The sequence below is a fragment of the Jaculus jaculus genome, unplaced genomic scaffold (genome assembly GCF_020740685.1).
Source record: "Jaculus jaculus isolate mJacJac1 unplaced genomic scaffold, mJacJac1.mat.Y.cur mat_scaffold_41_1_1322751_arrow_ctg1, whole genome shotgun sequence".
Lineage (NCBI taxonomy): Eukaryota > Metazoa > Chordata > Mammalia > Rodentia > Dipodidae > Jaculus > Jaculus jaculus.
In genome coordinates, this window is record NW_025423495.1 from 934 (window position 1) to 13,898 (window position 12,965).

The 12,965-nt window shown below is 38.2% G+C and overlaps 1 protein-coding gene across 1 annotated transcript; it reads left to right on the forward strand.

The window, feature by feature from the left end:
- The first annotated feature begins 542 nt into the window (after positions 1-542).
- Positions 543-12,558, forward strand: LOC101608203 (zinc finger protein 420-like). The gene is made up of 7 exons (XM_045141325.1): positions 543-605; positions 5,086-5,212; positions 7,692-7,784; positions 10,177-10,362; positions 10,624-10,839; positions 10,960-11,595; positions 12,407-12,558. The coding sequence occupies exons 1-7, from the start codon at positions 543-545 to the stop codon at positions 12,556-12,558; spliced, it is 1,473 nt and encodes a 490-aa protein (XP_044997260.1).
- The last annotated feature ends 407 nt before the right edge of the window (positions 12,559-12,965 follow it).

The window sequence follows — 12,965 nt, forward strand, 5'->3', positions numbered from 1 at the left end:
ACCAGGTAGGATTTTAGCAAAGCATGGAAATCTCCACCAGGGCTTTGAATGCTATCTAAAGACAAGTTTATTACTTGGGTTGGTGGAAGCTGGTGGTCTGTCAGTACACATGGCTGCACCTCAGGTCCAGGAGCTCCTGCATCTGCTCTCAGAGTGTTAGGGGGCGGGGTGCACAAGCTGTATTAGCTGCAAAGTCCTTGCTTCAGTACAGGTCCACCTCACTCATCTTCTGCCAGCCCCCCTCCCTTCCTGACCAGTGGATGGCTCCGGCCTCCCCCGCCTCACAGGCAAGTGGAACTTTCCATGACGTCACAGTGCTGAGGCTCAAGCAGAACACGCCTAGGGAAAGAATCAACTTTAAAACGGCGGGAGCGCGGAGTTCTTTCTCCTGAACCTCTCCAGCAGCTCGGCGGGTCGGAGGAGGCAGCAGTGGCGTGTCTGAGGCCAAGGAAAGCACTCAGCAAACTGTAAAGTGAACGGCAGATGGCGTGATCAGTGCAGAGGGAGCAGCGGAGTTCCTGTTACTGAGACTTCCCTTCGGGATGGCAGAGGAGGCGGCCGTGGTGGGTCTGTGCGGGAGCGAGAGCGTGAGCGCTCCGCAGCAGGTAGGGGGATCGCGCTGGGCTGAGGGGCCGCTGGGCTGCCCCGGATTCCCTGTGAGGAACCCGGGGATGGGCTGGCCTTGGCTCTCACCCAGTTGCAGAGCTCCACCCTGGAACATGAATCCATACACACACACACACACACACACACACACACACACACACACGCATGCCTTCCTCCCCCCCCCAAAAAAAGCTGGGTGTGGTGCACTCCTGTAACCCCAGTGGTAGGGTGAGGTAGGAGGGATAAGGGTAGAGAGACCCTGTATCAAAACAAAAGAACAGGAAGAAAAAGAGAGTGGGAGATAAAAGGGAGAAAGAAAGGAATAGAGGAAAGGGAGAAAGGAGAAAAATTGGATAAGGGAAATTGGGGAAAAAGGAGCAAAGGAAGGAAGGTAAAGAGGGATAAACGGTGAACAATAGAGGGAAGGAATGAAGGTGGGAAGGAAAGAAAAAGAGTGACAAAAGGAGAATCGAAGGCAGGAAGGAAAATGGAGAAAAATGGAAAGAAGAAAAGAAGGAAGGCTGAACTGAAGGAAGGAAACAAAGAAGGTGGGAAAGAGGAATGGAAGGAATAAGACAGAGTGGGAGAGAAAGAAGGAATGGAGAAACAAAGGGAAAAGGAAGATGAGAAAGGGAGGATGAAAGGAAGGAAGAGCAAGGGAAGCAGGGCAGGGCTGCAGAACCCAGGCCTGAGTGCAGTCAATCCCTGTGGGTTGACATAGTGTTGTCAGGCACACACAGTGGGCATGTGGGGTCTTCTGGCCAGGAGTCACCTTGACCCATGAGGCCCCCTCAGGCCTCAGGAGAACTGCATCTGCTCTATGGGTAGGTGAAAGGAAAGATCCCTGTGAGCTGCAAAATCCCTGCTTCTGTACAGCTGCATCCCACTCACTTCTGCAAGCCAACCTCCAGTTAGGAATTGGGGATACATCTGCCTCCCCCCTCATGCCTGGAGCATGTGGAACAGCCCTGATGTTGCAATGTTGCAGATCTACCAGAACATTGGGAAAAATTTAAACTTAATGTGGGGAGGTGCAAATGGTGTTGAGGTAGCAGCAGAGTTCATTTTCCTGGGTCTGTACTTGGTGAGATGATGGTGGAGGAGGCGAACATGGTGATCTGCTTGTAAGTCAGACCTCTCAGCATCAGGGAGGAGGGTCAGACCAGGTAGAGGGTCCATGTGAGCTTCCCAGTGGCACTGTAAGAGCCCCTGATGGTTCGCCAGGCCACAGTGCAAAGCCAGCTCCAGTGTGTAACCCACGAGTTTATTCACCTCTCCATGCTGATTTTCTAATCACCATGTGATGTGCTTACAGATACTGTCTTCATTTTCCTGTGTATATGGCCAGAAAGTAAAAATCAACATTTTTAGATACTAAATGCTAGAAGGAAAAGCAAGAAGGAGAATAAGTGAAGTCTTGGCTTTATTAGCCTATGGCCTTAACTCAAAAATTTAAAAGTTTTTGGGGTGTGAGAAACGAATATCCAACACTTCTGAGTTTGTGTTGAGTAATCTGCTGTGATCCTGATAGGCTTGGCTTTGTAGGTAACTTGGTTTTTCTGTCTACCTGCTTTCAATATTTTTTCCTTGGTTTGTGTGTTTGGTAGTTTGATTATAATATGGCAAGGAGAGGTTCTTTCCATGTTTTGTCTGGTTAGTGTTCTAAAGGATTCCTGTATATGCATTGGCACCTCTTTCCCAATTTTGGGGAAGTTTTCTTCTATGATTTTGTTGAAGATGCCTACTATGCCTTTTGAATAAAATTCTTTTCCTTCTACTATACCCTGAATTCTTATGTTTGATCTTTTCATAGTGTCCCAAATATCTTGAAATTATCATTCATACTTTCCTATTAGTTTGTCTTTCTCTTTGTTGGACTGTATTAGATCTGCCATCTGGTCTTCTAGCTTAGTTATTCTGTCCTCTCCATCAATTCTACTGGTGAGATTTGCTACAGAGTTTTTTTTTATTTCATTAACTGTGTTCTTCATTGCTAGTAATTTTGACTGGTTTTCCTTGATTATTTCTATTTCCTTATTTATGTCTTGTATTGACCACCTTATTTCATTAAATTGGTGTCCTGTGTCTTTTTTGATTTCCTCTTTAATTACTTTGATTTCTTCTTTGACTTCTTTGAGCATGTTTATAATCATTCTTTTGAAATCTTTCTCAGGCATTTCCTCTAACTCATTCTCACTGGTCATTTCTGATGCATTAATACTCTTGTGAATTTATATTGCCTTGAGTTTTGGTGTTTCTTGTCTTATAATATGTATATCTATTTCATCTTGGATTACTTTAGTGCTTGAATTTTCTAGTTAGCTACAGTATTATTAGATGTTTCAATCAATCTGATGGTATATACATTCAGTGTAGGAGCTTAAGGTGCAACGTGTGGCTCTCCAGACTCTCAGAGTATCTACAAAAGTGACCCTAGGTGTTTGGTTTGCCTGATATGAGAGTACTCAAGTAGGCTGAGTGGAAAAAAAACACAGGCAATTTGACAATTGAAGCCTCCTGGAGGCACTGTATTTTTAGCCACCTTTACCTTGCCAGTGTTTGTTCTGCACCTAATGTTGTCCAGGAGGTGATGTCCACACTCTACTGGTTACATTATTTTCGCCTGCCACTTTGGAGCTTCACCTCAAGTCTGTAAGCCAAAATAAACCCCCTTTCCCCCACATGCTGCTCTTGGTTCACTGTTTTTGTTTTGTTTTGTTTTGTTTTTTTACCAGCAGTGTGAAAGCAATAGGAACACCATCCCCCTCCTCAGCTAGGTGCTTTTGATTAAATATTCAGTACCAGGTAGAAATTCCCTCTTATGGAGAAGGCTTCAAGTCTAATGAGAGACCATTTGGTCTCCCTCATAAAGGACATAGCACTATTGTACTAACTGATATGTTTGACCTGGTTGACCATCAATAAAACTTGCATGGTCACCACAGGGTAACACTATTGATTACTTTTCTCTCCCAACAGGTTTCTTAGCTCTTCCTAGTACATTGATAGCCAGCTAACTGGGAGAAGGCTTCCATCTTTGCTGCAGCTTGATTTCCCAGAGCACTGCATCTCACACATGTGGAGTCTTTAGCAATAGAGTCTTACCACCTGGTTCTGAAGGATAACTAAGGGTCTTGGCAATGCTTGACATCATTGGATTTTATGGCTAATAGTCAGTGGAAGACAACCTACCCTGGACCTGAGTATTTCTAATAACAATTCATTGGTTCTGTGTACAACAATATCTTTCTTTAAAGTATATCTGCTATCTCTATTTTAACATAAATTACTAGCTAGGAAAGAAATAGGCTTTATATACCATTTCTCTGTTAGTAAATCATTAAGTTTCAAGAGAAGAGAAAAAGTCCTACTCTATTAGCAAGCACTATTTGTAACATACATGTGAACCAAGATGTTTCAGATTGTGTGTTCATTGGATTGCAGTTGCATGGCATCGGGGCATGCACAGTGCAATGTGCTTGTCTTGACTCCCAACATGAACTACAGTAAAGTTGACTTATGCAACATGGTACATTGGTGGCAAAACACCTTTAACTTATTGTTTATAATGTATTTGATTTTGAGTTAATATTTGGTTGTTTGCACAGAATCCTTGCAGTTTTGCCATATTTATCATGACCGCGTCATTGATCAGACTCCATCCTAATGGAGTCAAAATCCTCAACTTTATTAAGAGCTTGTATTCCACTATTAGTGTTAAGAATTGAACCCATAGCCTTGTATCTTCTGGGCAGGCAGTACACCACAATGTTATGATTCAAGCCCTAATATATGCCTTTCCATTCCATTATATTTTCATTAAAAATCATAAGAATTTGGGCTGGAGAGATAGCTTAGTGTTTAAGCACTTGCCTGTGAAGCCTAAGGACCCTGGTTCGAGGCTTGGTTCCCCAGGTCCCACGTTAGCCAGATGCACAAGGGGGTGCATGCGTCTGGAGTTCGTTTGCAGAGGCTGGAAGCCCTGGCGCACCCATTCTCCCTCTCTCCCTCCCTCTCTCTATCTGTCTTTCTCTCTGTATCTGTCGCTCTCAAATAAATAAATAAAAAATTTAAAAAAAATAATAATCTTACACCAGGAATGGTGCCACAAGCATTTAATCATAGCACTTGGGAGTCTGAAGAAGGAGGATTGCTGTGAGTTTGAGGCAAACCTGAGATTACATAGTGAATTCCAGGTTGGTTTGGGCTACAATGAAACCCTAACTCAAAACACATAAACAAACAACCAACAACAATAACAAAAAACAAAACAAAACAAAAACAAAAAACCTGATTTTCTTGAATCACTATAGCAATATACAGGAATGATATTAGTCTTGAGTCTTTTCTTCCATGATACAGCATATAAACTTTGTGCTTACTGAATAAGTCCGTACCAAGATACACATAGAATCATGAAGTCCAGTTTACTAGACCCTCTTTTGTAGTCTTGGGTTGAAGAGAAATATCTCATTATAGCAACTGGTGTTATTTGAAGACGTCGCTGTGGACTTCACCTGGCAAGAGTGGCAGCACCTGGATGTTGTTCAGCAGAACCTCTACAGAGATGTGATGCTGGAGAACTACAGCAGCCTGATGTTCTTGGGTGAGCTAAACTCCTGTGAGTTTCTGAGTAGCAATTCCTTTCTTTTTGGTTGATGAATATTGTTATGATTACTAATATTTAGTATTGTTTTGTTATTTTACTCTTAAACTGACATACTTAATGGAACATATTATATAGAACAAAGTGGATTTAGAGTACACACATGAAATGACAAGAGTCTGTCAGATCAGGCATTAGTTGTATGGGGAACACTCAAAAATTCTAGTAGCTATTTTGAAATATAAATATAATTGTTGTTAGAAGCATGCTAATTTACTTCTGTGCTATACAACATAAGAAGTTATTTCTTCCCAATGGACCCAGTTAATTCTAACTATAATCATTCTATCTCCTTTCTTCTACTCATTTTCCACATTGTAATTATTTGTTATACTTTCTACCTCTATTATGTAAACTTGGAATTGTAAGTATAATGAGAACATGCAGGATTTTTGTTTCTGTGTTTGTCATATTTCATTTATACCCCATCCATTTGGGGGGGGTATGGAAAACATATCTATTCACTTTAATTATAAAGGGATGTGATAACCTAACGGAAAATTATAAATTCTCCTTTCTGAGTGAGCTTATTGGTTTAGTTAGGAAGCAAATTCTTCTCTGATACACCTTTTTTTTGCCAAAGAAATGAAAACCCTCATGTGTTCACTATTGTTTCTTTACACATTACCAATTAGAATATCAAGTGAGAAATGTATAGAATTTAATTCTGGTTGTTGAGTGTTGATTGCCTATTTCCATTATCATAGACTTATGTAAGTGTTTCAGCATTCTTGATTTCTTTGAAATGACTGTGATGAAAATCTCTCGGAGGTCAGGAGAGATGCTCTGATTTGAGATGATGACAGTCAATTCATAACCAGAGGAAATAGCTTTATTACTTCATATAATACCCTACAATTACATTCATACCACCATTGTTAATGTTTTCTTTTTATTTGGAGACTGGATCTCGCTCTACCCTAGGGTATCCTGGAGTTCACTCTGTTGCCAAGTATGCCCTGAAAATCTTAGTAATTTTCCTACCTCAGGTACCCAATTGTTTGTGGTGAAGGGGTGTGCCACCACACCTGGATCAATTTCTCCTTAGAGTCTTTTTTTTTTCTATGTATATACATTTCACCTCCAGACAAGGACATTTTTCTACTCTCTCTTGTGACTTGTATGGACTTTGTTTACTGCACTGTTCATATATCTTAGGCTAAGGTTTTACCCCCCCCCCTTTTTTTTTCTTTATGCTTTGAATTGAACTTAGCAGTTCATACATCCTGGAAAAGTGTTCTACCAGTAAGCTATATTTCATCACTGAGATTTGAAGAGTGATGGATAAGTACATTGAGGCCCTCTGTTATATATAACATTACTTGATACTTTATAGTCCTGTGTTGATTTATGGAAATATTTATTTTTCTTTAAATTTATTTGTGTGTGTGTGTGTAAGGGTATTCATGTGCTTTGCTCAGTGGCCCTCTTCAAATTATTTGAATTTCATTGGTTTTAGTCTAGAACATGGTTATTATATACATTCAATTACTTAAGGGTAATTCTTATAAATCCTGAGGCCATTCTTTACTAGTAATCTTTGTGATTTCTTAATTTCCTAAGGTATCTTTAAATAGTAATGCAATTTTTGGCTCAGCTTTAACAATTTCGTTCTGAATCCTGTTTTCTGTTTTATTTACTTTTTAATCTTTACTGATTAATTTAAGAGGGATAAAGAGAGAGAGGATAAAGCACATAGACAGAATCAGTGTGCCAGGGCTTTCAGCCACTGCAAACAAACTGCACATGCATGCACTACCTTGGTTATCTGGCTTGTGTGGGTTCTGGAGCATCAAACCTAGTTCTTTTGGCTTTGCAGACAAGTGTCTTAACCATTAAGGCATCCCTCCAGCCCCTGCTTTCCTTTTTTATTAAATTCTTTAATTGAACTCCTTTCCCATAATATTCCTTTGTCCTATTTATTACCACTTTCCCTTACTTCCCCTTATCTCTAATGTCATTTGTTTTCTTTCTAGTTTCATTATGTTCCCCTACCATTATGCTCTATATACTTAATGTTTTGTTTTTGAATTATTGTTTAAGATTTTTGTCCCTAAATGTGTGAGGCAGAGTTAGAAAGACGTCCACAAGTATGAGGCCAGTCTTGGGCTACAGTGTCTGTTCTTGGCCAGCATGGGCTAGAGTGAGTCCATATCTTGTAAAATAATAATAATAATAATAATAATCATTATAATCATAATCATAATGAAATCATTGTGTTATATATGCTGTTCAGTCACATGAGGGAAATATCTTCAATGTCATTTCTGGCAAATATTCCAGTTAATGAACACCAGGTAACTTTTCAGTTCACCTAATAGAGGTCAGTTGTAGAAATGCAGAAATGCTGCTTTTATCTTACAGAAGTCCACCTAATGTAACATATTGACACAATTTTCACATTATTTCCCTTTGACAGGGAACTGTATGACCAAACCAGATTTGATCTTCAAGTTGGAGCATGGATTTGCACCATGGACTGTATTAGAATGCTCAATTCACAGGCTTCCAGGCAAGTAAATGCATAATTTATAACGTAGGTCAGTGAGATGAGAACTCATCATGAATTGTCATGATAAATGTTATTACTGTGAAACACACACTTTTTATGACATGGAGAAATTTCTACTCTTTTCCTGATATTGAAGAATGCTTTCTTTATGCATTCCAAAATTTAATTCCCTGCTTAGGTGGTCTAGGAAAATGTGTGTTAGATATTGTACTATTTTGTTAACTGACCATTTTCTGTATGTTTCAGTATGATAATGTCATTAGTAACTTTCACTGCTGTGACAAAAATCCTTAGAAGAAACATCTTCAGGAAGAAAAAATATTTATTCAAGTATACAATTCTATAATGGTGGTTCTGCTCACAATGTTGACACAAAGAAATTATTTAACATAATTATATTTTCTACCACCTGGGAAATTTAGAAGTTACTGAGAAAAGACAGCACCAGAGATTCCAGGATAAGAAATGAGAAAGAGTGGTATCTGTAGGGTTATTAGAAATATGTGTCTCTTACAAGTGTTAATTCTAGAGATTCACACCAGTATGGCTGTCACTCACTCCATAACAGCAGACTCATATTAGAGAAATGTACAATTAACCATTTGAAATTTTTGAAACCTGAAAATGGGTAATCCAGGGAGTCTTTACACATTAAATATTTATGTGTGGGAGATGAATAAAAGAAATACTCAATCTCACAGGACCAAATGGAGAATTGCTGATCAAGTTTTGCATTAGAGAACCAAAGGAGGGAAGTTTTGGTGTTCTCACCCTTCATGGTGAAGAGTCAACCATATTGCTTATTGATGTTCAAGGTATAGGGAATGTTAAACCTATGTTGATTACGTTATTTGGCCTTTAGACATTCATTATAATGTCACATGTTTAGTTGTAAAATGACTCTGAAAATTATAAAATAGGGCCAATTATATGGGTGGATCCTTCCACTTACCACAAGTATTTGATTCTTGCTTGGGTACTTAAATCCCTGAATTGAACTAAGAGTCCTTGCTTCTGGTTTTTTACTGTCTGATACATATGGGAGAGGCCTTTTATTTTTGCCTGTATATGGAATAAATTTAGGACTCTGCCTGTTATATCAATCTCAAGGTTTTCTAGTTGCTTTTTATATGAAAATACAATTTTATTTGCCTGCGCACCTGCCATTGACTTTACTTATGGGTCCACCCATCAATGCATATATACTGCCAACATCAACAGTGAGCACAGAATGACTATATCAGTCTACAGATGAACCCCCATTACTTCTGCCCACAACCACTTGCAGAAAGAATATAGCTGTTGTCCAATTTGTTCTTTTCTCCTTATTTTTAAACTGTTTATCTGCATTAATAGCTTTGTTTTCATTTTACTCATATTGTGAAACTTTTCATATTCATTTAATTACTCTTATTTTGTTTTTATATCCTAATGTGGTTTGTTTTTCTTCTTTTTCATACAAACTTTTTTCTTTTTTTCTATGTCATCATCCTTCTCCTTTTCTCCTTCATTCAGAACAATAATGATTGAAAACTGTGCTCATCTAGTATTATAATTAGATAATAGTATTTTAAAAAATATAAAACAATCAGGTCCACAGTCATTATGAAATGCAGTAGTGGCTGGGGAGCTCAATCAGAGCGTTAATATGCTTTTGGTGTAATCATGTCCAGATCCCCATAATCAACCAGGATATTGAGAATCCCTGAAATCTCCTAGTGCATCATTATTGCATACACAGTATTTTACAACAGTAGGCACTGTTAAACAAAGTTAAAGGCAAAGACTTACACCCAATATATAATTATCATGAATATGTACCATGGAGGAAGGTGGTAGTGGAGAGACTAGAAACAAAACAGAACATGTCCTATGTTACTGTTGTAGAATCTGGCACTAGTCTTTGTAAATAAACCAAATATCTGTAGAGAAGAACATCTAGCCATCATGTGCTAAAATGATGTGTAAGCATTTACGCAAGCAGCTGCCAGTGGAAAGTAAAAGTTTTCTTCATATCCAATCAGTTATTTCACTGAAAATTAATTTGTTAAATAAGCCTTATCTGAGAGAGTTTCTGTCTTCAAAAAAATTATACCACAACTTATTCAGGAGGCAAGAAAACAAACAAAAAGTTCATCTCACTTATAGGTCTCTAAAAACTCTGCTAATTAGGAAAACATTTGCTGAGTTTTCCCTTTGTTGTGTAAGATATGCCCCATTCAAGAAACTCTCCACAGAAAATAGTAAAGAAGTCCATTGAAAAGTATTATTAATATAATTATTATGAGCTATCTTTTTGTAAATTATAATATTCTACGAAATACTAGGAAGCCCTAGTGGGTCAAATTTTTTTTAGTATTTCAAATGTAATAAGTTTACTTTTATTTCTCAGAATTGAAAACTCAACACAAAATGCAGTGGCCAGAGACAGATGATTTTAAACAATTCCAGAACACCATTTACCAGAAGTTACATCAGACATGTTATCAAGGAACAAACACAGGTGACAAGCTGCTTGAATGTGGGACAAGTTTTATCTCCAAGTCACACGTCACTAATCATCAGAGAACTCAAACAGGTAACAAACCTTATGACTGTAATGTATGTGGAAAAGCTTACCTCACCCAGTCACATCTCACTATGCATTATGAAACTCATACAAGTTATAAGCCATACAAATGTAGCAAATGTGGGAAAGCATTCATGTCCAAGTCACATCTCAATAAGCCATATGAATGTACTGCATGTGGGAAAGCCTCCGTTTTAAACTCAGATCCTAATAAGGATCAGAGAATTCACACAGGTGAGAACCCTTATGAATGTAATGAATGTGGAAAAGCTTACATCACCCAGTCACCTCTCACTGTGCATCATCAAGAACACACAGGTGAAAAGTCATATGGATGCATTGAATATGGGAAAGCTTTCATCTCCATGTCACAGCTCACAAGTCATCAGATAACTCACATAGGTGAGAAGCCATATGAATGTATTGAATGTGGAAAGGGCTTTATCTGCAAGTCACATGTCACTAATCATCATAGAACTCACACAGGTAAGAAACCATATAAATGTATTGAATGTGGAAAATGCTTCATCTATAATTCAGATCTTATTAGGCATCAGAGAAGTCACACAGGTGAGAAGCCATATGAATGTACTGAATGTGGGAAAGTCTTCATCCGCAAGTCACTTCTTACTAGACATCAGAGAACTCACACAGGTAAGAAGCCATATGAATGTACTCATTGTGGGAAAGCATTCTTCTACAAGTCAAGTCTCACTAATCATCAGAGAACTCACACAGCTGAGAAACCAAATGAATGTACTGAGTGTCAGAAAGCTTACATCTCCAAGTCACACCTAATGAATCATTGCAGTACTCATACAGGTGAAGCACAATATAAATGTACTGAATGTAGGAAAGCCTACATCACCAATTCACAGCTCACTATTAATCAGAGAACTGACAAAGGTGGTAAACAATATAAATGTATTCAATGTGGAAATGGATTCATGCACAAGGCAGAACTCACAAGACATCAGAGAAGTCACACGGGTGAGAAGCTATACAAATGTACTGAATGTGGGAAAGCCTTCATCAGCAAGTCGTATCTTATTATGCACCAGAGAAGTCACACTGGTGACAAGCCATATGAATGTACTGAATGTGGGAAAGCCTTCATCAGCAAGTCGCATCTTAATAGGCATCAGAGACTTCACATAGGTGAAAAGCCACATGAATGTACTGAGTGTCAGAAAGCTTACCTCTTCAGGTCAGACCTAATTGTTCATTGGAGAATTCATACAGGTGAGAAGCCATATGAATGTACTGAATGTGGGAAAGCCTTCATCACCAATTCACAGCTCACTATTCATCAGAGAACCCACGCAGTTGATAAACCATATAAATGTATTCAATGTGGAAAAGGCTTCATCCGCAAGACAGATTTCACATATCATCAGAGAAGTCACACAGGTGAGAAGCCATATGTATGTACTGAATGTGGAAAAGCTTTTTTCTTCAAGTCACATCTTACTAGGCATCAGAGAAGTCACACAGGTGAGAAGCCATATGAATGTACTAAATGTGGAAAAGCCTTCTTTCGCAACTCACATCTTATTAGGCATCAGAGAAGTCACAGAGATAAGAAGTCATATAAATGTACTGAATGTGGGAAAGCTTTCATCTGCAAGTCACATCTTATTAGGCATCAAAGAACTCACACAGGTGAAAAGCCATGTGAATGAACTGCATGTGGGAAAGCTTTCAATCTATAAGTCATTGCTAAGTACTATCAGAATTCATATAGGTGAGAAGCCATATCAATGTAATGAATGAAGGAAAGGTTTCCTTGCAAACAAAGAGTTTAGGAAACATAATGGAATTTATATGAATGTACTAAATGTGTCAATTGCTTCATCTTCAAGACACATCTCACTCTATGCTACAAAAATCACTCAAGTTTAAAGATATGTGAGTGTACTTAATGTGGGGGAGCTTTTCTTGCCATGTTACATCTTTGTAATCTTCACCATTGTCATAAAAGTGAGAAGCTATAGGAATATAGTGAATATGTGAAAGTTTTTATTGCTAATTCAAATGTTATTAAACATTACAGAACACCCAGGTGAGATTCCATATGAATATTGTAGTGTGGGAAGGTTTTCATCTTCAAATAACAGCATACTATGTATCAGAGAATTCACACTGGAAAGCAACCATATGAATATAATGAATGTGGAAACACATTCAACTCCCTGTGAATATTAATGTAAAAAATGTGAGAAAGCTTTCTGCCTGAAGTCACAACTCAGTGTGCCTCTTTAGACAGGTGAAAAGACAAATGAATATACTAAAAGTGGTAAAACTATTTTACTGAAGTCATAAGTCACCAGGTATAAGAGAAGACACACAGGTGAGAAGTCAGTATAATATAATAAACTTGAAAAAGGCTTCTTATAGAAGTCAAACCAAATTTTATATTTGAGGATTCCATAGGAGAGAAAACAGAAACCATATAGATGTAACTGTCAGAATACATTCTTCTCCAAGTCATAGGTCACTGTTCATCAGAGAATTCACACAGATGGAAAAAACATGTAAATGTAATGAATGTGTAAAAGCTTTTATCTCTCAGTCACAGACTTCTATGTATAAAGAAATTCATGTAACTCAAA

Bases quoted from the DNA above. Each gene is read 5' to 3' on its own strand.
- LOC101608203 (XM_045141325.1), top strand. From the start codon at position 543: ATGGCAGAGGAGGCGGCCGTGGTGGGTCTGTGCGGGAGCGAGAGCGTG. The intron at 5,213-7,691 runs GTGAGCTAAACT...TCCCTTTGACAG, and splicing joins CAGCAGCCTGATGTTCTTGG to GGAACTGTATGACCAAACCA. The intron at 11,596-12,406 runs GTGAGAAGCCAT...TAAACATTACAG, and splicing joins TCATTGGAGAATTCATACAG to AACACCCAGGTGAGATTCCA.